Source organism: Zonotrichia leucophrys, chromosome 10 (assembly GCF_028769735.1).
Source record: "Zonotrichia leucophrys gambelii isolate GWCS_2022_RI chromosome 10, RI_Zleu_2.0, whole genome shotgun sequence".
Lineage (NCBI taxonomy): Eukaryota > Metazoa > Chordata > Aves > Passeriformes > Passerellidae > Zonotrichia > Zonotrichia leucophrys.
Window position 1 is genome coordinate 2883195 of NC_088180.1, and position 26223 is coordinate 2909417.

The 26223-nt window shown below is 44.7% G+C and overlaps 1 protein-coding gene across 11 annotated transcripts in view; it reads left to right on the forward strand.

Annotated features, from left to right (window-relative positions):
* NEO1 (neogenin 1) overlaps nt 1-26223 on the forward strand; it is a 183220-nt gene that overhangs the window by 86460 nt on the left and 70537 nt on the right. For all 11 annotated transcript variants that reach the window (XM_064722704.1, XM_064722711.1, XM_064722714.1 and 8 more), the window contains one exon: nt 3199-3335. In XM_064722704.1, coding sequence (XP_064578774.1) covers nt 3199-3335 — 137 coding nt within the window. The remainder of the gene's footprint in view (nt 1-3198; nt 3336-26223) is intronic.

Consider the following 26223-nt stretch of genomic DNA (forward strand, 5'->3'; position numbering starts at 1 on the left):
ATCTTTGTTGTTTTTAATGACACTTGAAATTATGTTATCACTTTTCTATTAAGCTGATTCTTTGTCTCCAGTGTCTGAAATCCGATTGCCTCACTCTTTTGTGAAAGTGCTTCATTGTCCTTACAAAATTAAGATGTTTTGCTTTATTATAAAAGCAGCTTTGCTTTAAGTCCAGAATTTTTCCGCAGCTGATTCATACAGAGGGAATCACCAAGGAGTCTGGCAGATTGTTTTCTTCCATTAAACTTCCACTAAATCACCTATGGGGAAATTGAACTCAACTCTGGGCTTTCTGGTGGAAAATAATCAAAGGGAATAAAAACATGGCACATGTTGAGGTGGCTGGATTCCCACAAATATTCTGATGCTGCAAGTGGTTTGTGAGATCCCCTAGGACAAGGAGGAATAGTTTTTAATAGTTTTAGTAACACCTTAACTGCTGTCAGTAACTTTTCCAGAGGCTGGCAGTGGGAAAGGAGCACCCTAAGGCACGTGTTGCTTTCAGAGGGTAACAAAGGATCTCCTGGAAAAGGCATCAATGTCCTCAGAATGCCACAGTCATGCTGATGGCCTTTGATCAATCCCTCAGATGTGACAGTGGCAGTTCTTGGGGCACAGCTCCTTCCCTGCTCCATGTCCTGCTGTCCTGGTAGATCCAGCTCCCTGCTTTCATCCCAGCCCTCAGCATATTCTCTGCTGCAAGAACAAAAAGCCAAAGCTGCTGTTTTACATAATAAAAGAAGGTTGAACATTTCATGGATGATGTGTCAAGGTCCAGGCTTGTCTTACTCTGGTGTTTTTCTTTAGGCCTGGTTTTGGAGCCTGTCTGATGTGCCATTCCCACGCAAGCTGGGACATTTTTTCCCAGCATTTGGGAAGCTCTTAATATGATTTTTCAAACTCATATCTTCACTCAAATTCCCTGCACTCCTTCCAAGGCAGCCTTTCTGTAGTCCTGGTGTTTCTCATGGGAACAGAGTGGCTTTCCTTACAGAGCACCTGGACAGGGACATCTCTTTGGTTGCCTTTAACACTTAATGCCACTTATGGTTTTCTTTGCTCTGTTTTTAAATGATTTGATCAGCAGTTACAGTAGGATCATAAATCAGTATTTACCTGATAAATAATAGTGAGATGAGGCAAAACTCTGTATCCCAACAATTTACCTGTCCAGGAAGGTCAGGATTGGTCCTACTGATGTAATTCTAGGAGAATTTCAAATGGAGAAAGCACTGAGGTTGATTTTTGTCCATTGGCTCTTCATTCCAAATAGAGACCAAGAAAGGCAATTGTTGTAATGTTCACATATTGACATAATTCAGTCCTTTTCTGCCATTGAGAGTGCCAGGCAGGAAGCCACCAAGTTCCCTTCCCTTTCCCCCAGTCTTCCTTTTCCAGCTGCAAATGAGAATGGCTCTGGGTCAGCATCCAGGCACAGCTTGTCCTGGCTTGGGGTTCTTGGCTTGTTATTGGAGAGTTTATTTGGTATTTCATGTGGGAACTTGGAGTGTTGAAGGAACTTGGAAAAATCATGTACAAATTTGTATCAGGTGAAGGTCAGTGATGGCTGCAGGGGAGGAGGATGTGGCTGCACTGAGCATGAAGTGCCACCTTTATCTGCCCATTTAGCAAAAGCAGACACATTGTAAGGACTGGATTAGAAACCCTTCCCTGCCCTTTGCAAGTCAGAGGGGGAGGTTCTGTACAGACCCTTTGTCACCTGATCAGTCTGTATTTTGAATTTCTTATAACCTGTATCTTATTCTGAAGTATTTCATCTCTCAGGGATGGCTTACCTTCTCACAGAAATTCAGTTTCTGTACATTGTATAATGTGCACTGCTGTCCTTGTGCTGTAAAGGCACAGTCTCTCCTGTTGTACTTCCCTCAGCTTTCCAAGCAGTCAGTCATTCCAGCTGGATCTGCAAAATGCCTTTTTCTTAATTATGTGATTACAATACCTCATTTTTCTTCAGTTCTGGCTGCTCTTGACTAAATACCTTGAATCACATTTAATTAAGAACAAGTGAAGCTGCAAGTGCAAAAAGATGAGCTGCTCTCACGGAATTGATAGGGTTGAACTTAATTTTCAGTGTGGTGTAATTATAACTCCTGTGTGTCCCACACTGGGGTGGTGTCCGTGGAATGACCCTGAGCTTGTGTGTGCAGGTCTGGCCAGGGTATCTCAGGGACCTGGGCTATGGCCAAGGCCATGTCCATGGAATGACCCTGTCCTTGTGTGTGCAGGTCTGGCCAGGGTATCCCAGGGACCTGGGCTATGGCCAAGGCCATGTCCATGCAATGACAGGATCCCTGTGTGTGCAGGTCTGGGTGCTTCCAGCTGCTGGCCAGGGGTACCCTGGAGATCTGGGACATGTCCATGGAATGATCCTGTCCCTGTGCGTGCAGGTGTGAGGCCATGTCCCTGGAATGTCCTTGGAGTGACCCATGGAATGTCCCTGTGTGTGCAGGTGTGAGGCCATGTCCATGGACTGACCCATGGAATGTCCCTGTCCATGTGTGTGCAGCTCTGAGGCTGTGTCCCTGCAGTGACCCATGGAGTGACTCATGGAATGTCCCTGGAGTGACCCTGTCCCTGTGTGTGCAGGTCTGAGGCCATGATCCATGGAATGACCCTGTGTGTGCAGGTGTGAGGCCACGTCCATGGAGTGACCCATGGAATGTCCCAGTCCCTGTGTGTGCAGGTGTGAGGCCATGTCCCTGGAATGATCCTGTCCCTGTGTGTGCAGGTGTGAGGCCACATCCATGGAGTGACCCATGGAATGTCCCTGCAATGTCCCTGGAGTGACCCTGTGTGTCCCTGTATGTGCAGGTCTGAGGCCGTGTCCCTACAATATCCCTGGAGTGACCCTGTCCCTGTGTGTGCAGGTCTGAGGCAGTGTCCCTGCAGTGACCCTGTGTGTTCAGGTGTAAGGCCATGTCCCTGCAATGTCCCTGGAGTGACCCTGTGTGTCCCTGTATGTGCAGGTCTGAGGCCGTGTTCCTACAATATCCCTGGAGTGACCCTGTCCCTGTGTTGTAGGTCTGAGGCCACGTCCCTGCAGTGACCCTGTGTGTCCCTGTGTGTGCAGGTGTAAGGCCGTGTCCCTGCAGTGACCCTGTCCCTGTGTGTCCCTGTGTGTGCAGGTGTAAGGCCGTGTCCCTGCAGTGACCCTGTCCCTGTGTGTCCCTGTCGCAGGTCTGGGCGGTTCCAGCTGCTGCCAGGGGGGGTGCTGGAGATCCGGGATGTGACCGAGGCCGATGCCGGGACCTTCACCTGCATCGCTGAGAGCGGCAACGACACCCTGGAGGCACAGGCAGAGCTGGCAGTGCAAGGTGGGTCTGAGGTTTCATTTGCACAGAGAACATTTCTCCAGATACCCAAATACCTAAATATCCAAGTTTGTTCTGTGCCCCCTCCAATCCTGTTATAAATATTGTTACTCTGATTTATTTCCAAACTGCTTCTGATTTCCTAAATAGCCAAATGAGCAATGTGCTGCTATAATACAGCCTGAGGGTGCTTTAAAGCTGCTCTATCTATCAAATGTGGTTGATGTCATGGAGCTGAAGGAGGGCCAAGGCCACAGAGTGGCTGATCCCATCTGAAAGTCAACCTGTGGTTCTGCAACCTGGCTGTTATTGGAAAGGACATCTCTAATGCATTTTTCATAATCCTTAAATACATTGTTGTTTTCATTGAGCTAGAGAGAAGGTAAAAGCAGAGATATTTGGTAATATGCTGGTTTATTGTGTGTGTAACTGTTTTGCTTACTCTTGCAAGCTATTTTTACTGGAAAAAGTACTGAAATATTGATAATGTAGTTTTTAAAAGCATCTTACTATACATAAAAAGGTAAATAAAGCAGATTGGGTAAGCAAAGAAAATAGACTTGGTAAGGAGTGGGAAAGAATTCAGGTAAAAGCTTGCCTTCCTTGCCTTTCTTACACTCCATGAGGAAATCTCTTTTTTATTGATTGGACCCTAGTAGGGGTTTCCAGTTCTTTCTCTGGAGTTTCATGGCTTGTGCAGGGTCCTTATAAGAGCTTACCTGACTTGGTTCAGCGTGGACTGTGGTGCTACAAAGTTGATCTAAAAACTAATTCTGGGGGGAGAAATTTATTCACTGAACATCCATAAATGAAGGGTTTTCTATAAACAAAAGGAAGGGTTTTCTGACCCAAAGGAAGCACTCAGACTCTATCTGGTCACAGATAAAAAACCTCACTTTTTTCTTGCCTTGTATCTTGACCAAAAGAATAAAACTTTGGTGCTCTGGCTTGGGAAATACCTCCAAGCTTGAGGCTTCAGAACGCTTTACTATGGCTTCAAACAGCTCATGTGTGCTGTGTTTAATTCAGTTCCAGCCTCTCTGTTTTACAGAATTGGCTTTGTGTTTTATGGGCAGTGACAGCAATTAATAACATTAATGATATGATGCAATTAAGCAGTTGTGGATAAAGCTGAGAGGAGCCTTAGTGCAGCACTTCCAGCTGGGTCACCTGGGATCAAAGTGAACTGGGACAACTCTTTTGCTCCTTATCTGAACCGTTGTCAAGGATTTCTTCATTTGGTTGTGAAGATTTAGGATGTTCTGCCAGGCCTTCCATGCTGATGTTTTGTTACACACCTGGCACTGGAAAGAAAATCCTTTATGCTTGAGTATTAAATTATATTAAAGATTCTACAGAGTGCATTTCAGATATGACATTTCTGATTTTACTTCTTAGTTCTAATCTTAATTTTACTTTCCTTGAGAGGTCACTGTAGGGAGTAATTGTATTTCTGCATTACTGTACTTTGGTGCAGGGTTGAATAGCTTGAATAACTGTTACCTGATCCCTGGATCATTTCCTTCTAGACCAAAGAAATTGTCATCTCTCCCCACCTAATAACAGCATGATTTTGCTTAATTTAAGTTCTTTCTGCCATTCTTGGAAATGAGTCTGGCAGCATTTCAGACAAAGAATTCATTTTTGGGTACTGTATTTTTCTACAGCTCTCCTTGAAGCCCTTGTTTTCTGTAAGAGGTTTCACTCTGTGCTGGGGTTGTGCTCAGGCAGCCAATCATTTTCCCTCTAATAACATTTCCTCATGGCAGTTTAGACATGGAATTGTGTGCCCAGGGGTGGTGCCATTGCATGGCAGTGTTAGGGCAGTGGAACTGCAGAGGTGTTCCTGGGGCTGCTCTTGACTGAGCTTTCCTGGCAGTGCCAGGTAGGGGCTGACTGAAATTTGCAGGCAGAAACTGTAGAATAGAAGAAAATAAAGATAGTGTAGAAAGTAATCTCACCCCTAAGGAGCTGCAGCTGGGCCAATTATCAAAGATGAGGAGCAGGCCTGCCTTTAACAGGCCACAGGTGTAAGCAGTGAGAAGAAGATGCTATAAAGGAGTGGGGTAGGTGGGTGAGAAGGGAACTGCAGTCAGTGTCTGCTTTGTGAAGAAGAGTCAGAGCTCTGAGGAGCTGCCCATGAGAAACACCAAGGTAGGAAACTTTTGTGATAGGACACAACAGTATGGAACCCCTGCAATGAGATAACAACAAGAAGCAACCTGCTTTATCCACTTGGAAGTTTGACTTTGCATGGACTCAGGAATGTTTTTAAAGGTCCCTTTGCTCCCTGAGCAGCTTTTCTGGGTCCTGTGACAAGGTTACAAAACCCTACAAGCAAATAGATGTCTCTGGTATGGTGCTGGCCACTGAAATTCTCCTGCCATGGCAGTGGGGATGAAATTCCTGACCATCCCTGGGGGGAGGGTGCCCTCAGGTGTGTCACACTGGGGCTGTGCTCCACTGGCAGGAAAATAAATGAGTTTCACCCTGGGTTTGTGTAGGGTACAAGGCAGTGCTTGGGGAAAGCTTTTCCAGTTTATATGGGACTGTACAGCCACCAGTCCTGGGAGTTCCTGGGGTGTTTTCTGTTATTTCTGGCACCATTTTCAATTGGGAGAAGTGGTGCCTTCAGTGCAGTTACTCAGATCCTACTGGTGACACTTAAGGATGTCACCAGTTCCACATACTTGGGAATAGTTGAACCCTGTGTTATAAATATGAGGTGCTAGAGGAGCCTTCTATTGCCCTCATGCTGGGTTTAAAAATGATTGGGATTTGTTCCCCTACATACATCTCAGAAGGACTGAATCAGGAAAATGGCCTTTAACGTGATTAGGAAGGTACTGAAGAGTCCAGAAGGATTCTACACAAATTTGTCCTCAATCTCTTTATGTCCATTGTGTATATGGGAGGCAGAGTCGAGACATTTCCTTACCTTTGGGGAGGAATTTTGGCTGCCCTGTTCCTGGAGGTGTTCAAGGCCAGGCTGGGCAGGGCTTGGCACAACCTGGGCTGGTGGAAGGTGGCCCTGCCATGGCAGGGGGTGGATGTGGTGACCTGTCAGGTGCCTCCCAACCCAAAGCATTCAGTGACTCTGTGTACCTGCAAACTGGAGATGTCATGGGCCCACTGCTCACACACTGAGCCCTTGCCTGGTGCATGTGAGAAGTGATTTCATGTGGGAGAGAACAGGGAATGACCCAGGGAAAGCTGTGGCTGAGACAATCCCATAATCCCATTCCCTAAAGCTGGACATTGCTGAATCCTGCCCACACTGGGGTAGGACCAAACCCTGAATGGACAAAACGTGGGCACCTCTGTACCCAGAGTGTCACAGAATGGGCTAAAGGGACCTCCTCAATTCTTCTGGGGTGCACAAGCAGGGTTCACTGAGGGAAATGGGTTTGTAGAGAATTCTCAGAGCCTGACAGAAGTCTCACATATCTGAGTGCAAACCTTGAGATAAGAAATGCTGACTGAGAAATGCCATGGAATAGGACAGACATTGCTGAGAGAGAAATGGAACTAGGAACAAGTTTCAAAGGATGGCCTTGCAGGTAAGACCAAATAGTTTGGAGAAATAGAACCATGAAAGATGAATTTTAGATTAATGGCTTTAAGGCATTTCCAGCATGGTGTGACAAAAGCTGATAGGCCAAGAAATGCTCATAATGTAATTAAGAAATAGTTGGCTTCTGATTGTGATGGTGTGAATTGTAACATCTGTATTGTCTCACCCTTCTCATGAGACTGAAAATGGAATAAAAGTTTTTCAAACACCTCTCAGCTGCCCCATCTCTGGGTCAGAAAAGGGTTAAATCCCACAGGTCACCACAGTCCAGGCCAAGCAGGGGCAGGACTCTTCCCATGGTGGAGGCAAGAATTTGGAGCCTGAAAAGTCACCTCCCTCTTGGCTGTAGTGGCAGGGCTCTCCCCTCGCTGTGGGTGCTGCTACCAGCTTATTTACAACACCTGTAATGAATTGAGAGCACTGGAAAAATTTGTTTTGCTCTCCCCAGGCATGAAAGAATCCGTAGCATTTCCCTCAGATAAGGCTGGGAAGTGATGACAGCAGAGCTGGGCAAACAGGGAGTTATTCCTGTATTTCATGTGCTCAGCCTGGAGAGCCAGAGTGGCAGTTAAATACTGGGAAGGTCACAGGTTCAGCCTTCATCTGGGCAATATTTCAAATTTATGGCAGTGCCCAGCACCCTGGGGGTTTGTGCAGGGGCTGGGGCTGAGCGAGGTCACTCAGGGCCTTCCTGTGGCTGCCTTGGTGCTGGGTGGGACCTGCAGCTTGGGGGGGCTTTCTCTCCCTGCTGAAATGTTTACTGCAGTTAATGATCCACCAGAAAAATCACAAACCAACAAAAATTTCCATTTTCATTCTCTTATAAAATTGACATGGCAGGTTTGAAGCCTCTAAAATAAAGAAGTCCCTGTGTTTGTGGGAGAAGAGTGAGAGTTGCTCTTTGCTGTTGCTTGTTGTTGCCTTTCAGTGAGTTTTTGGAATAGCAGAAAATCAACTTCTGAGTTGCCTAGGACAGCATTCAGTGTCTGATAGTGCATCTTAAGTATTATACATGAAATGTCTCACTGTGTGAATGTAACTAAGTTTAAAAATAAAACAAGAGAAGCTTCTTTTGGGGTATTTGTAAAGATAAATCAGAGATTGCATGTGGCAACTGGCTGATCACGGCCTCGTTCGTGCTGCCAGAGCAAATTGTGTGGAAAAAACCAAATGCAGAAATGTTTTGATGGAATTGTCCACTTTGTGCTTTAGAAGGAAGTGCTGGAAATATTTTCAGTAGAGCTGACAAGGTTTAGAGCAATGGCAAAGCCTCATTCCAGCAGAAAATAGGATATTTTTGAGTGTTGGTCCTGCAGTGTCAGGGAACAGTGATTTCTGTGTTCTGGGGGGTTGGCAGGGTTGCCTCACCTTGATTTCCCTGCTGCCTTTGCTCTTGCTGGGGTCTCTAGTACTTGGATTACTCATGGCATGTAATTATTTTAAATTTTTAATTGAAGATTTTGGCTTAAAAAACTAGTTGTGATTATGCATCTATTAACATATGACTTGTTATTAAAATGAAATGGGAATGTGCCAGGATGTATGAAACAAGTCAAGATTCTTTAAAACAGAACCGGGACAGCTGCAGAAGGGAGAGCCTGAATGTGAAGAACCCTGGGCTTGTTTTCCTGGGTTCTCTGGGGCAGCTGCTGTGATAAAAGCTGGTGCCATCCTGCCCCAGAAATTGTAGCTGTTTGCAAAGCACATTAAATCCTGCAGCAGCAGAGTAATATATCTGGTTAACTGTTATTTTTGCATTAAGCTTTCATTATTATTGAAAACAATTCCAGGGAAGAAATTTGAACCATCACTGAAAATTGCTCAGACCTCTCTCATACCTTCTAGATGATCTTCATCGATTTCCCTCTCTAATTAAGCTCAGGGCTGTGTTTGATAATGGGCTGCTCCTCCATTAGAGATTCAGGAGATGCTGCATGAACCTGAACTTGTCAAAGGCTCACGTGGGGGACAAAATATTGTCCTTTTTGGGGGTCTCAGGATGTGCTGCTTGAGGAAGCTCTTGGAAGGAAAACAACACCTTGGCTTCACAGCAGTTATTTCTTGCCCTGAAAATGTAATGAGTAATTAGAGACTTTTTCCTGTAGTGATGCAAACAAGGACAGAGCCCAGGAGTCTGGTGTGGATGGTGGATGAGCTGAACTCCCTGGAATTTGGGTCTCTACCACTGCACTTCACTGATGGTCTGGAAAGGCTTTCTCAAAGTCCTCACTGTTGCTCCTTGGTGTAGTTTGCTGTGAATGCAGTTCACTTGTGAATTCAACTAACTGGGAAGTTTTGCTTCTTGCATTGGTATTCAAGGCAAGGCTTGCTGGTGGAAAGGTTATAAGCAGATATTCAGGGACATGGAGAGGAAGGACAGGGGAGTGTTATTTTCAGGCTACATCACTTGTTCAGCTTGTGCCTGGACACCAGAAAAGCCCATCTTCAGCAGAGCTGTCATTTTAAATACTAAAGGTGAATTTCCCCAAGATGTTTTTTGCATCATGCAAAGGCTCCACTTCTGTGTTCAACACTGTGACCTGATTCCTGTTCCACAGGCTCAGCAGAACCTCTGCTTTTCCTGCTCAATGTCTAAATCTTGTTCTCTAGCTGGACTGTTGTAAGTTTGCAGGGTTTTTGGTCTGTCTTGATGTTTTTCTAAGACCAGGAGGAACATTTGTCCAGCCTGTGACACGTGGAAGAGATCTTGCCTTGGTTCTCAATGGGGGCACCAACATTTGTTTTCTTTAGCAGCATTTCCAAAAGTCACCAGTGAGCTTTGCTGGAATTTCAAGGAGCATCTCTGGTAGCAGTGCAGATGTTGAACATTCTGTGAGGGTGTCAGAGAGCAGGGAAATGTGAAATATGTGAAAATGTTGTAGGAGCAGCTCAGGGCAGCCCTGCCAGGCCATGATCTGTGCCTTGCTGCCACCTTCCAGGCAGGGGGCACTGAGCAGCTCCGGGCTGGGGAGGATTTCCAACCTTTCCTGGGCTCAGGCAGCTGCTGGGTGTGCCTTGGTCAGTGGGGTGGATCCCTGTGGCCAGGAGGAGGCTGGGATGATCCCAGGATTATCCCAAGGGTGATGCTCAGCCCCTCTGGATGGACCGTCCCCAGCACCACGGGGTGTGCAGCCCCCAGATCATCCTGCTGCAAGGGAGCCTCTTCCTCTTCCAAAGTCTCTTTTCCAAAGATCTGACAACATTTAATCATGAGGTTCTTGCACATGAAACATCTGGAATTCTCTGGAATTGTAAAGGCAAATTTGTACCTGTGCAGTGAGAGAAGAAACAGCCCCAGATTCCACCTTCAGTAATTGTGGAAAGCTGAAATCTTCATTAGAAGATTTTTGTGCAGTTATGGCACAATTTACAAAGATTGCTCCAAGTCTGATTATATCTGGAAAAGTTGTCTTTGTGTTGCAGAGGTGCTGCAGAGCTTTCAAATGGATTTGAAAAAATTCCAGAACAGCCCCCAAATGGGCAGGGGTGAATGAGGACAGGGCTGAGATCCCTTGGGATGTGTTTCCATAGTGGAATGGTGTAGGGATTTGGGAGGTAAGATCCAGAGCTGCACATGCCAGGGAGATGAGATACATGTGGAATTTAAAAAAAAACTCTTTATGAGATATATATATATATGTTTCTAAAAACCCCATTAAGAAAGACAAAACCAAATGATCAGTAACCCATAGAATTCACACAAATGGTTTTCCTTGTAAATGTTCTTGAGGAATCCTTGGGGATCATGAAAATGTTACTAAATTAAGCAGCAGTGTCTTAAATATCTACAATGTCGAAACTGATATTGAACTGAGGGGATTGTAAAGGCTGCTTTCTCTTTCAGGCAGAGTTTCTAATAAATGAGGATCATATTAACAGGGGTTTGAACCAGCTGCTGCTTTAGGGACAGAAATCCTTTTCCCCCAAAATGGCTTTTAAAACAGAAAGCTGAGGCTTTGCCTTTGGCCTATAGACAGGCAGTTACAAAATGCAGAGTTTTGCCCATGGTTTATATTTAGGGATGAATTTTTTTTTTTTGGTCTCCAAAATAAAAATGTGCTTTTTGGTTTGAAACAGGCTTTGCCCAGCCCAGGATTTACTCTTTTTGCAGTGTGTTTTTCATACAATGCTGTAGGAAAGGTAAGCCCAGCTGGCTCATGGTCCCAAATGCTCTTGGATGCTTTGAAGGATTCAAGGACACAGTAGATGTATGTACCAGAGCTAAGCTATAGGGGTTTTAATACTGCTTTTACTCCCCATCAAAAGGAGATGACAGAATTTCAATTGCAAACTAAAAGCTGAAAGATTCAGTAGTAATTTTTAAGTTGCACATGCCAGAGACTTCCAAGAAATGTGAATGTGTGAACTAAGCAGCTCATTAAAATGCCTTTTGCCTCCAAGTGAGACTCTTTTTATAGGAGTTGTGCCCTAAATGGTGAGTACTTTTCTCTGTTCATCAGGGTCATCCTTCCATTTTAATTGGGTGAACCAAGCTCCAAGTTTAATTTTTTGAATTTATGGGATTTAAATTTTTTTTTCCATTTCAGCAGAAACTTTTGCACTGTTTTCACACCACCAAATTTCGTGATGAAAACTGAGGGTGATGTTAAAGTTGAAATGCTGAGGAACACCACACATCAATCAGTCTTGAGAGGGAGTCCATACCATAAAGTGAACATATACTTTCTTTCAAGTTAAATTTTTATGATGGTTAAGCTGACTCTCATCCAGCAGATAATTGATTTCTCTAATGGGAGCCAGATTATTGCCATTACTGGATGTCTCATTATCCAAGCTCTAGTCCTTGGCAGGGAAGTTTCTCCCAAAGTTGCAGAGATGAAACAATCCAGTAATTTGTGGGAAGGAGGAGGGCTCTTATCTGTGGTGGCTGATTCCCTCCATAGTCTTGCAGTTAATTAGTTTGTCTTCGTGAGGAGAATAATTTAAAGGAAAACCACGGTGGAGTTTGGGTTCCTGGAGTAAACGGGGTTTGGTTATGGAAGTTAAACACTGGCAGTGTTCTGGAGGGGATGGGAAACCCTGGAGGCAAATATGAGCTGCCTAAAAAAGGTGAAGGTGCTCTCTGCAGAGAGGTGCTGGGGGCAGGCCTGGAGGGAAATGGGAGCAGGATCTAAGACACTCAAGGAAGGAAACCAGGCTCAAAGCAGGCTGGTTACTGGTTAATGAAGGGCAGAACATTATTTTTATACTGAATATTTTCCTAACCAGTCCCAAATTCTGGCAGCTCTGCTGGTCTTGTTTGTTTTCAAGTGCTGACTCCAAGGTTGCATCTGTGATCTCTATTTTCACATCCTTAGGAGCTTAAATGGAGTCTCAGTATAGCATGAAACAAAGCCCTTTGCAGGTGGGGATATAAATTGCTGTACTGTGGTACCTCAGCACCCTGTGCTCTGGCAGTGCCACTCCCCAGGCTGTGTCTCTCACATCAGATGCTTTTAGCTTCAGTAAAGCACTTGGTTCTGTGAGCACAATTTGAATAAAAGGGGGTTTGTGCTCATCCTGAGTTACAACACTCGAAAGGTCCCCTGGAACCCCCCATTACTGACAGGTTAATGCACAGAATGTAGGATTACTCAGGATTTCTCTTTGTATTGCGTGCAAGTTGCAAAAGCTTCCCAAAAAAATGCTGTTTGTCTGTCAGGAGCTGCAGCAGCAAGCCCAAGGAGCAGTTCCCTTGGGCAGCACAATGTACTTGTTCCACAGCAATGTGGCAGAGTGGAATGGGACTTGAAGGAGGTGCAACAATTTTGGCAGCCTTTGGAAATAATTCTGCTTTGTGTTTTGGAGCTCCAACCTCCAATTTTTATTTGTTTATCCTGATGGAATAATGCTCATAAAGGACCCTGGGAAGCACAGGGCAGTCAGTGCCACCTCAGTGCCCAGCAGGGTCATGGAGCAGCTCCTGCTGCAAACTGCAGGAAGGCACAAAGGGAGATGAGGGGAGTGAGGGAAGGGCAGCAGAACATCTGCCTGGGCTTGTGCAAAGCATCACACCCTGCCCTGGTGACCCCAGCCTCTGGAGAGCCATGGATTGGTGGGTGAGGAATTGTGGCCCTGGCACAGGTGCCCAGGGGAGCTGGGGCTGCTCCTGCATCCCTGGCAGTGCCCAAGGCCAGGCTGGGCTGGGCTCTCAGGGGTTGGCACTGGTCCCTTCCCCAGCACCCATGGCTCAGTGCCAGGGATGGAGCTGCTGCTGGCCAGGGAGCTCAGGCAGGCTTTGTGCACAGGGAGGAACCAAAGAGGCTGAAGTAGAACTTCAAATATGTCACTTTTCTGTACTGAAAGTCTCTTTTGAGGTGAGTTTATAGCAGCTCACAGCTCAGAGCTGAGTCAGGGCTGCAGAACAAACATTTCACTAAATTCTAATGATTTACTATAAGCTGTGTGCCATGCTTTGGAGAATCTTTAAAATATAATTTTGCCTTTCCTTTCCCCTTTGGGCAAATAATTTTTTTTCAGCTTTCTCAGTACATGTATAATTAATAACTTTGTTTACTGACAATGTCAGCACTAACATAGCTCTGATTTATAGTGTTTATCTTTTGCCTGTTTCCTGTAGCACATCCTAAGATGCCACATAGAGAAGAAACTGTATTTTAGGAAGGTGCTTCCAGAAAAATAAGAGTTCATTACCACCACCCTGGTATGTTCTCTTGGCTTCAGAAGAAACCATAAGACTCAAATCATTGTGCTTTAAATAATTGGCTGAAACTTTGCTTTGCTCTCTGGGAATTTGCATGGAAAGGAAAGAACCACAGGAGGTTTTGTGGGGCTGGGGAGGAGGCTCAGTTCCACAAGCTCAGATTTCTGGGCTGGAGCAGCTTTGGCTCTGTCCTTGGCACTGGCTGTGCTTTTGCTCCCAGTCCCACACTCATCTGCACAGTGCATGCTTCTTGCTCTGCTCATTTGCTTAAACGATCATTAGTGTGATTAACCATGAGAGCAGTGATTGCAGAGCTGCTGATCTCCCTGCTTAGTGTGATTAACCCTTAGAGGGCTGATTGCAGAGCTGCTGCTCACATTGCAGCTGGGCTCCAGGCACCCCCACACAAGTAAGGGTTTCCACAATGAACCTGAGAGCTCCTGGAAAATGGGTGTAAAACAGGAAACCTGAGTGTAAACAGGTGCTGGAGCACATGAAAAAAGCTTTTATGGAGCCTCCAAAGGGTTTCCATGGGCTGCTGGTGCTGCTAGCAGAGCTCTGCATCATCACATCAACCACAGTAATGTTCCATCAGGACTTGGAGTACTTGGGGGAAGGATTGTGGGTTCAAATGTTAAACTGGTTCTGCTGGAAACTGGAACTTGGCTTCCTTAGTTTCACATGGGATTGTAATTGTTGATTGCTGTTTTCCAAGGAAAAGAGAAAATTCTTTGAAGTGCAGGAGAATCTTAGGGATTAAAGGGGATATTTGAGTTCTGGATGTGGCACTTGGGGCTGTGGTTAGTGATGGATCTGGCAGTGCTGGGGTAATGGTGGGACTCAGCCTTGAGGATTCTTGGGTTTGCCTGGAACAGCTCAGATGGGTAAAATGTCATTTGGAACAACACCTTTCCTTTGTAGGGATCCGTTGTTGTACCACCTTGCCAAAAATACTGTTCTAAGATAATATTTTAGAATTATTGATCAGTGTTTTTATAAGGAGGCTCCTTTGCCTCTGTTAAAGTGGTCACTTGAATTTACTAATTTGAAATCTGAAGACTTTTAGAACTTCCTAATCTATTAACTGTTACTAATTTGTAGTTAAAATGTGTCAATGCTCTGCAGTCTCTCTTTGAGGGAAAAATTCTTTTCTAGAACATCACAAACTTTAAATATGAAAAACTTCCTTGGATTTGAGGTGTGCACCTGATCCATAATACCTGTGTCAATTTCTTTACCTTTACCCAAATGACTGGATTTTATTTAAGAAAAAAGCATTACTGGGGTCTGTGCTTTCCTGAATTCCTGCTGCTCTCACTGGCCTCATGTGCTGGGCCAGCTTTCAACATAAGGGATTGTAAAGGCAAATTTGTACCTGTGCAGTGTGGCAAGAAACAGCCCCAGATTCCACCTTCAGTAATTGTGGAAAGCTGAAAGATTATTTAGAAGATTTTTGTGCAGTGAATGGCACAGTTTATAGAGATTGCTCTGAGTTTATTTTGTATCATTCTGTACCTCAGTGATTAGAATCTGTTTGTGTAGGAAGGATGAAAGTTTGACAAGAAAGTCTCACAGATATGTCTGTTTAGCAGAAAGATTTTGGAATGTAAAATCTGAAGAAGGAATAGAGATGGGAGCAAGTTTTGATATAGAAGAAAAGAATTGCTGAGCCAGTCTTACTGGCTAAGGGGATGTTAGTTAGAAGGGGTTCTTATGACTTAAAGGATAAACCCACCTCAAACAAGAAAATGTTTTTATGTATTTGAAGATAAAAAAATGTGAAAGGGCAATGAGAATCTCTTGGTGGAGCCCCCCAGGAGCTCCTGCTGGATGGTGCCAGCTCTGCTCCCAGAAGGGAAGGTGCAGGATCCCATGTTGTGCCAGAGGCAGATGGCTGAGGGGATTTAAGTGAAGGGTGAGAACAGTTCTTATTTCCCCTGGGTAATGTCCTGTTCTCCAGGCAGATTGGGGTTTCCTCTGTGCTTTCTCCATTATTTATCAATCCCCCATAGATTTCTTTTCTATTATTCCATTTTCCTCTCTCACTCCATGTAAACATCTCGTATCCCCCTCATCCCATGGCTCTGAGAAGAGCAGCACCTTTTTTTCCCTTATTTTGTGCCAACCTGGTAAATTTATTTGTTTTTCTTTTCCCAGCTTTCATGGGAAGGGCTGAGCCAGTCCACCCTTACTCCCCCACTATGCCAGGCACGTTTATCTGGGCCTTTCCTGAGCCCTTGGAGTTGTTTCTTTTCAGGCTGCAGACTCTTGTTTGCTGGTTCCTTACACAGAAGCTGTTATTGAAGTGGGTTGTAATTAAGGTTATTTTTGGGATTTGTAAATTAGAAGGGACTTTGATGTGAAGATGGGCCTGCATTCACCCAGCTGGAAAGGAATCAGAATTGATGTGGAAAGCCAGCCTGAAGAATTTGTGTCATTACAAGACAAAAACATGGAAAGGCAGTAACTCTGTATTTTCTTTTGAACTTGATCAAGAAAAAGCTATTTTTTGTAGTGCCAGGATGTGCCTGGATCCAGCAGCAGCTATTGGTGAACATGAGAGGGGCTCAGTTGATCCCATAAATTATTTTTATTGTTCCCAGCCCTAGTTTGTCTTTTCCCCAAATGATCAGAGGCAATCTGTATTCAGTGAACAAACAGCTTAATATTTGAAATAATCTTAAAATGTGTGTCCTTCCTGGCCTTTGGAGCTCCTCAGTCTGTAACACACAAATGAACCCCCTCACTGTGAGGGCTGCACTGGGAAAGATATGGCATGTCAAGGCTTGCTGCCTTTAATTTGTCACGTCCTCTTTCCCCTTCTTATGGGATGGAGTTAGGAAATTCTTAAATGTGTGTTCTCCTGCTGTTTCTCCTCAGAATCTCACTGCCTTGTGCACTGCACAAACTTCACAGTGCTACTTTATTGAGAAAATATTCAATATTTGCTATTTTTCCTCATTCAGGGGATAGTCCCATGATTTATTTATACTGCTCGGTTCAAATCCATATTTATTCCTGTTTTGGTATTCAGCTCCATGGCACCTGAATCATTCATAACCACTAATGAATGTATTTTTGCTCTCTGCTGAAATGAAGTGGCATTGAATCCATTTAAAAAATTGACTGGGACACAGAAAAATTAAGAGGAAATGTATCCAGCTGTTTTAGTGCCCAGTGTGAGACACTTGAGCATTGATTTTTCAGAATATGCATCCCATAATCTGTCCCTTCAGAAGGAGAAGGGGCTGAGGGGCCACAGGCACCTCTCCAATGTGGGATTTGCTCCATGAATGTCCCCCCAGTGCCATCAGAGGGGCAGGGCTGGGGAGGGCACCTGGGGATCCAGGGCACTGTCACATCCAGGGAGGGCCAGTTGGTTATTATTATTATTTTTAAACTTCACATATCAAAATTATTGGAACAATTATAAACTTTGAAGATTTGAGTTTTTGAAAGACTCAAGGAAGAAAATAAAAGTGAGAAATGTGCCATATTCCAAATTCCAGTTATAAAGCATTTCTCTACTGAGGGGTTGGGTGTCATTCTGGGTGGAGGGAGGACTCAGCCCTATATCCACCATATATATCCAGAATAAACATCCCTAAATCCTGGAGGAGCACTGTATTGCTCACAGTGATTGCAGATCCTCCCACCCAACAGTCCCAGGCTGGATGGAGGATTCCTGCAGGGGATCTGAACAGACACCAGAGGCAGCGTGGTGGGAACTGGGATTGAGGGTTTTGCCTGGAAATAGCTGGAAATGGGAAACAAGGCCCCAAAGACTCTTGTCATGCTCAGGGCTGTCTGAGGCTTCTTCTCCAGCTCAGCTTTGTGTGGAAAATGAGGGCTCTGGAATTCAATAAAAATTTCATTGCCTTTGGCAGTGCTGTAAGAAGTTTAAATTTTGATGAGCGTTCTTGTTATTCAGATGTTTCCATGGTACTTGGAGTAGATTCAGGGTCAAACAGGCGAGATTTCTCCTAGAAGGGCTGGGGAAGGAGAGCTTAGTAAAACAGAGAACTAATGAATGTAACAGTTTTACATTATTGATGCCCAGATTAAGGTTTTTACTTCTAAAAATCACCCGAGAAGTTGTGTGGAAGGCTCGCTTGGAATGATAATCAGCAATACTCTCGGATAAGCATGGAGTGAGCTCTGCTCTGCTTTATTACACTTGATAAGCTTTTCCATGTCATCTGGTGAACTCATTTCCATCTAGAAATCTCTTTTGTCATCTGTTCTTTGTCTGAGTTCCTCCTTCACTGGGGAGTTCACCCCTAGAGCAGCAGGTTAATCCCAGCCCCTGCCTCCCCATGCAGATTTGGGAGATGTTCTCCCACAGAGGGTGGGCTCAGTCTGAACAAGAAGGAAATAAATCTTTGGTGTCTTTGGACATGGAGGAGTCTTACTGGGAGCCCTGGAGGGGAGGTGACAAGTGCAGAAGGTTTTGAGGCCAAACAGGAATCTGTAAATTTGTACCACTTCAGTGTACAGGTGGTTTGAGTTTTCACTTGTGTGTTCCCCTGTTGTGGGCAAAACATAACTGTTGTAGTGTGGTTTTTATTTGGCATGTTTATTGTTTGATTTGTGGTTTTGTAATCCTTTTGTGTTTTTCTCCCCCTGTTTTTAGAGTGACACAGACCTGCTTTTGTTATTTAGTTGAGCCAGGTGTTGGTTTATCTGTTTTATATTAGTGCAGGACAGACACTCACTGCTGGGGCCAAATACTCTTGAGGCAAACTCGCAGAGCAGCTGGGATTGGAAGGGACCTGTGCAGACCATGCAGCCATTCAGGGTCATCCAGGAGGGTTTGGGATGTCCCCCAAACATGGGAGACTCCACACCCTCCTGGAAAGCAGCTCTTCCTCACAGTGAGGTGGAACTTGTGATTTCATTTTTATGCCCATTGCTTCCTGATCATATTTAGCAATTGCTGTTGCTGAACACCACTGAGAGGTGTTATGGAAGCAGCTTTTCAGTGATCTCAGACAAAGGGCAGTGTTCCATCCCTGCAGGGAATAGCTGAGGGAGCTGGGGCACATCTTCCCCTGGGCTCAGGGTGGGTGGGGATTCCATCCTGCAGCCCTGATCCATGGGGTGCTGTGGGTCAGAGCAGCACCCACCTGGTGTCCATCATCCTGAGGAACACAGGAATCCCTTCTGCTGTTCCTCTGTGGGGGCCCAGCTGTGCTTGTCCCCCAGGAACAGCCCTTCCATGGCCATACAGGCACAGGAGGGGCTTGTGTGTGTTTGTACTGATGCCTCAGGTCTGGCTTTTCTATGTTCACATTCTGTGCTGCTCTGTTGTGTGGGTCTGGGTTCATGTTATGGGATGGTGAGCTCTGTGCACAGAGCAGGGAGACAAAACAATTCCTGCTGTAGCTGGGCACCAAGGACAAAGGATCCAAATCTCAGCCCCAAGGGCACAAACAATGGTGGAATGGAGAGAGAAAACAAGCAGGGTGGGGCTGCATGGGCTGGAGTGTAATTGGACAATTAACTGCAATATGCAAATGGAGCAGAACTTACAAAAGTGAGACCCCATTACCAGTTGTCCATTTTTGTGACCATTTTGGTTCATCTTGGGTGCAGCCCTGGCTGGGCTCTTGTGCTGCCCAAGGGGGATCCATGGAGGCCTTTTAATAAATCCCTGCTTTATTCCTGAGCTCTGCCTAGTCCCTGCTCTAGGTCAGGCATCACTGTGGGCACAGAGGGTCCCCAGCTTCCCTCACTGCCCTGTTGGGATGGAGCTCAGCACCATGGTGGCACTGAGGGTCCCTCCCTGCCCAAACACCAAAGCTCCCAGCCCCACACCACAGCTAATGGCCTTGCCTTGGAAAACATGGAGAGTCCAGGCTCAAACCCAGAATTGATCAGGGTGATAGTGGAACCCTGGAAAAAGTTAAAGATAGAATCTAAAATGTTAGGCTTTGTGCTTTCCCAGATGAACTGCACCTGCGTAAGCAGTATGATAAATTATATAATTGTTAGATGTGATGATTGTTTAGTAATTAAATGTAATTATTATATAACCATAAGAAGAACAGTGAGAAACTATGTTGGAAATTCAGAGAGGGGCTAAATTTATGTATACAATAGAACAATATAAGTTTAATAATTAACATGAAAGTTATGTAACGATAGAGTATAAAACATGATCATTTCGGATGTATGGTCGGAGTCAGATTTGGGTTGAATACACCCCGATTCCCAGAGCTCTCAATAGAAAGCACCGCATATAATCCCCGTGATTGTGTTTTTGAATGCTAACAAGGGTATGAGGGCTGTAAAGTGATGGCCATTCTTGGGTGGTGACATCCATCACCACCATCAGCATTTAGTTTTGTAGAGGGGGATCTGTGTGATAAAAGTTAGCTAAGAATAAAATAGTTTGAGGAAAGTTACTAAAAACACAAAGCAAAGGCACAGCCAAGGAGGTTAAACAAATACTGGGCACGTGGTGTTTGTGTTCACAGTGAGCATCCAACACCAGTGAAAAGTTACCCTGGAAAGAGAAAAAACCCAGCTCCAAACCTCCCCAGAGAGCTCCTAAGGACAAGGGAAAGGAATTATTATTATTCTCCTGTTTATTTGCAAGTAAATTAATACAAAACTTTCAGTCATTTGTTAATAACATACAGATCTTGTGATAGTTTTTTCCAAGCCTGTCAGAGCTGGGACATCTGCCAGGGACAGCACAGGGTCAGCACATGATGGAGTGTGAGGAGAAAGGGGTGAGAAGATGGCCTGAAGCAGAAAAGTGAATTCCTGCTGTCTGTGTTCTCTGCAAAATTGGAGACTTTTGTCTTAAATTGTGTTTCATCTTTTCAAATAGAGGGAGCTGGAGAGAGGCTGTACCTGAACTTGCAGTGTTAGTAAAATCTATTTCAGAGCAAACCCCTGAAGTGAACAGTGAGGAATCATTGGGACCAGATGGTCTTCACTCCACATTTCTTGAGGAGCTGAAGTGTGAAATCCTGAGTTCCCAAGAGTGCTGTGTAACCTAGCACCTAAATCAGCAGACTGAAAAAAAATCAGACTAAGGAGATTTGGTCAGTGTGACATGAGGGTTTTAGAAGCCTTTCAGGGGAGATTTGGGAAAATGTGGGTGAGTTAATTTGATATCTGGACCTGTTAAAATGACAAAAAATTAAAATACAGTGTTGGTAGCTGATTGAATCCATCCATGTGTATTTTGTGTGGAAAAAGCCACACTCTGCTGTGCAGAACCTTTTGCAGGATGTTGTTGTCCTTCCTTCCCCAGAGCCTTTCTGCCAGTGTCACTCAGTAAGAGCCTCAAACAGTGGTGCTGGGAGTCAGAGTGAGTTCCCTCCTGCAGGAAAAAGGGAATTAATTCATTGTTTAATAGGAATTAGAGGGAGAATGAGGTGTTGTTTTTATCTGTGGAGCTGAGTCTGCACTGCTGAGTGTGGAAAAGGGGTTTTGGGGTGTCCTGAGCTCATTGGGGTTGTGGAAACAAATGGTGCTGGTGAAGAACTTTGGGAACTCTTTGTGATGTCAGGAACATCCAGGTGGTGAAATGACACTGGGTTTCAGTGGATGCAGCTCTGCCAGTTCCTGTCACACAGCCATGGTCTCTCACCTGGGGCTTGGCATGGCCCTCAAATACTGAAATTGGAAGATGCAGGTCTTTGGAAAATGCAAGATCTTAAAAACCAAATGAAATAGTAGGAATTGTTAGGAAAGGAATAGGAACCTGAGCAGAAAAATCATTGTGGGACTGTTTAAATCTGTGCTGGTCCTGGATGTCAGAAAGTGAAAAAGCCAGCCAGAAAAATCCTGCTCACTACGGGATGCTGCAGAGCTCACTGCATGTGGAGCTTTCCAGACAATTCCAGCTCTGAATCCATGTCCAGGTGTCTGTGCCAGGCTGGAGCCCACAGCTTTCCCCAGGAGCCTTGCTGGGGATGGGGCTGCTGCACATGAGGGATTGTTCATGGCTGTGTGCAGGGACTGTTGGCTTTTACTGCAGCTCGTGCTGGGAGGGAATCCCATTTCCATCCCTGCATGCAAGAGTGAGCAGTTAATTGTTTAGAGTGTTATCCCAGGCCAGGGATGGAGTTGTTAGTCCTGTGTCATTCCTCCTGCACAGGAATCATACATAGATATAAATATATATATACACTAATTTCCTTTCTGCAGCACTGAGCATTTCTTTGTTAAACTCCTATTTGAGATGTCCACTTCCATGGCTGCATAATCCTGCCTTTGCTCAAATAACTGATTCCAGCTCTTCAATTTTTCTTTTGGAGCTAATTTTCTGAGTCATTGATCATTTTCATTGCTCTCTTGTAAATCAGAGTTCATGTTTTCCTTCAGGGGTGTGTTGGGTGGAGGGAGCTGCTGCCAGCCTCCACATGGGCAGTTCTTCCATCCCTCGTGTCCAGTTTGTGAGAAAATCCTTTTTTCTCAGGCCTTTTGCTGTGAACTTCAGTGTTTTTACTTCCTACTCCATAAATCTACAATATATTATTTCTGCCTAAAAAACCCCCACATATGTTGAATTACAGCTTGAGTTTTTTACTGTCTAATTGATCAGTATAATTATACTTTATGTTTGTTCTGTAATGTTCATGCTTACCTGGTTTCTTGGTTGTTGTGCTAGCATTGAATATTGGATTTTAGTTTCTGCCTCTGGAATGTTTATTTAGGGGCTGGTCTCTGAAGCGTGGATCATATTTAGCAGTTTCTGAATGGAAGCTTTTCAGTATAAATGTAAAATAGCTGTTTTCATTCAGCCCTGCCCTTCTGCCACCACTGGAACCAGCTCTCTCCATGGAGCTGGGGTTTGGCATTTCCAAGGGAACTGGAAAGCTCTGAAAGTCCAGAGGAACAAACCATGGCCATCAAATGCTCATCTGGGGCAGCTCCAGCTGCTGAGCAGAGGCAGCAGAGGTTACCAAGGTCCCTCTGCTTTGGCTGTGCAAGAAGAGGGAAAGATTCCCACCAGTCAGGATGCCACAGGCACCCTCTCCCTAAGGACATTTTCTTTAATTTCCTAAAATATATATTAAAAAACCCCCATTTAGTACATTAGAGAATGTCACTGCCACCAAAACTGTGCATAAACTGCAACTCTGGCTTTGCTGCAAAAAAAATTGCTGTAGTAGTTTACATTTTTATAACCTTTCTGTGTCTTGGTAGGCTGATTTTTGTACATTAATTTGACACTTTTCTGTATTTCTCTAGAGGAACCCTTTTTGTCAGCTTGTGTTTGCTTTGCAAATTTTGTAGCTGCATATTAAGTGTGTTTTAGGGACATCATAGCAGTGCTCAGGGATTGGGAAGAATTTGTCTTGCCTACAACATAGTTTTGGGGTTTAAATCTCTTTTTTCCCCCCAAGTATTATCCATATACTTCTGCTGGATTTTAAGGAAGAATGCTATGACTTCCCATTTTCATTTAAAGTGGAAATTCCTTTTTTGTTTTCAGGATATATTTGAAGAAAAGCAACTAATTTGTATACAACTAACTCATGGAATTAAAAGATAGTAACCAAAAATTTCTGCTTTCAGACATCAATTCAAACATTTTTCTGTGTTTTGGGGGAGGGACAGGAGGGGATGGATTAACTGGGTAATGGTCATGTTGCAGTTTGATCCTTCTTAGAAACTAAATTGCAGTTGTGAAAATTGCATTTAACTTTATAATGATTCTAATAGGATTTGGAGCATATCCTAATGGAATAGGTTGTTATCCCTGGAGGAGGAAATAAAATCCCTGTGGGCCATTTCAGGCTGATATGAAATGGGCTTTATGGTAAAATGTCCATTTTAAATACTGCTGGTAATCCAGATTTGTAACTGAAATAGAAGCCGGGGATTGTGCCCCCCTGGGAAATGGGATATAAATGGAAGTGGCCAGGAGGGTTTGAGATCCACTGGGAAATTGTGGCCACTGCTAAGTTTGTGTTTGTGCTCCCCTTCTTTGGGCTGTGGGGAAGCTTCTGGAATGAGCAGGTGGTTTGTGAGGGGGGGAGATGCTCTCCGTGGCCAAAGTGTGGGAGGAAGGGGATGAGGAGGGGTGGCAGGAGCTGGGGTTTCCCTGGCTGACCTTGGAAAACACTCCTGGTTTCTAGGGACTGAGGGCACCTCAGCAATGGTGCTTCAGTGTTGGCCTGGACATTTCCAGTTTGGAAATTCAGCCTTAGGCTGGTACTGGAGTTCCAGCAGTGCCTCAGGAGTAGTCCTGGAAATGTTCCTGTCCCTGGCAGTGCCCACAGCTGGGTTGGAGCACCACGGTCCAGTGGCAGTGTCCCTGCCCATGGCAGAGGTGGCACTGGATGGGCTTTGAGGTCCCTTCCAACCCAAACCAGTCATGGATTCTGTGACTTGGAGTGTTTGGAACCACTGGTTGGTCCCGTTCTTTATTTCTTTATTTCGGGTTTGTTGGCTGCTGTGCTTGGGCCAGTGTGGAATTCACATTCTCTGAAAAAATCCCTTCTCCCAGGATTTTTCTCCTGGGAAGCTGAGGAGCCTCAGAGAGAAGGAAAACAATTCTTATCTCATTTGCTTCTCCTGTGCTGTGCTCATGTGGAATGTGTTTGGAGATTGGTTACCCACAGGTGATTGTTCCATTGATTCTGCTGGGAGTTGTTTTCACTCTTTGGCCAATCAGGGCCAGGCTGTGTTGGGGCTCTGGAAAGAGTTACAAGTTTTCATTTTATCTTTTTATAGCATTCTGTGAGTATCCTTTCAGTATTCTTTAGTTAGTATAGTATTCTTTAATATAATATACTATAATAAAGCAATAAATGAGCATTCTGAGAAATGGATCAGATGCATCATTCCTGCCTTCATTGGGGCAGCTCCTAGCAAATACAACAGACCAACAGCTGGTTTATTAATGCTTTTTAGAAAGAGAATAGGTCTTTTAAAATGATCCTTACAGCCTGTGTGTCCAAAGGAGACCATTGCTGTGCTCTCCCTGTACAGCAGAGCTACAGACCATGGAAGTTCATTTCCATTTCCTTCTGATCACCTGTCCTCGTGGAATGGGATCCATGGCCAGCATCCATTCCTGTTTCCTCATCACCTTGGGTGCAATTCCTGCTGCATGAGTGCAGTTCCTCAGCTCTTCCCATCCTTTAGAGCTATTGGCTTACAAAAGCATCTTATTTTTTTAAATATTTCACCTTTATTGGGATGTAGCTTAGAAGTTTGAATCAACTGCTGATGTAGATTGGATTGGGTTTTTTCTTAATCTTTTGATCATTGTTGTGATCAAAATATTTTCTTCAATCCCCAGAAGGGTGGCAGGGCTCCCTGGGGGTGTGAAATTCTGTTCAAGCATTTTGCCTTTTCAGGAGTTGTTGTGTGCTGACACGAAGAGGGGGCTGAACTGCCAAGTTGTCTTTGAAGTTTAATTGTGTGTTTGGCAACAGAGCACAGCATCTTCCCTTACAAATCTGGTTTTCTGTGGTAATTGGCTCCTTTGCTCGCTGGTTATCAATTGAACTTCTCTACCACAAACATCTGTACTTGCATTGTGTTCATGCTAAACACTGACATGGTTAAACCAGAAGAGTGTGTTTGAAAAGCATTTATTAATTCATTAACTGGGAAGTAATTGATAAAGTGAGCACTCCTCATGTTATTATCCCTTTGTGAACAGCTTGGCATTTGCTCATGAGCCAGAAAAGCAAAGTCACTTTGAAAAAATGGGGTGTTTCAAAGTCTTAATTTCCTAAATCAAAAGTAATTGAGAGTAGGTAGGAGAGTCTCTACTTCAACTTCCCCTTTTGTGTCAAGAAAATCCTGCCTCTTATGATTCAAAATTAATGCCTCTTTCTGGATGATGTCCCAAACTGGAGCAATATCAGTTGCCAAAGATATTTGAGTTCTTTCCAAATGTCTTCATTACAAGTTAAACATTAGTGGAGAACACAGAGTCAGAACTTTGCTGTGGTACAGTTTGGGCATTCAGTTCCTCCCTGGCAGGGTGGGCAGGCCCTGGCACAGCTGGGGCTGCCCCTGCATCCCTGGCAGTGCCCAAGGCCAGCTTGGATGGGGCCTGGAGCAGCCTGGGACAGGGAAAGGTGTCCCTGCCATGGCAGGGATGAAATGATCTTCAAGGAACTGTCCAGCCCAAACCAGGCTGGGATTCCATGCTGGTTTTTTTCACAGAAGTTTTTGTGCTTTTGGCAGTCACTGATACTGGCTTGTGTCTCTTTGTGTTCCTCTGACAAGATTAATGCGTGGCTAAAGAATTCAAACTCACCTGTAATGAATGTTTTGGAAATGGAAGCATTGTACATTCATGGAAAAACAACTTTTGCAATTCTTGTATTCCCTTTTTTCAACCTTGCAGGCAGTGCAGGAATCGATCGTGCGTGTGAGTAGAGACAGAGATGGAAGGGAAATGAGAACATCAGAATTGATCAGCAGGGTGAACAGAATGAGGCATTTGTTAAAAAGGGCTCACCATGAGCAGCAGTGAGTGGCCCAGGCTGGCAGGGGCAGAGTGATGCCCTGGCTGAGGCATTGGCTGCAGTGCTGCCCTGGTGTTTATGCCATTTGTCAGGGCACTGCTGACACAGCTGAAATTCTGTCAGGACCCAGGACATTGCTCTGGCTGCCCTGGGTGATTCCAGACCCTGGCAGGGGCTCAGAGACCTTGGCACAGAGTC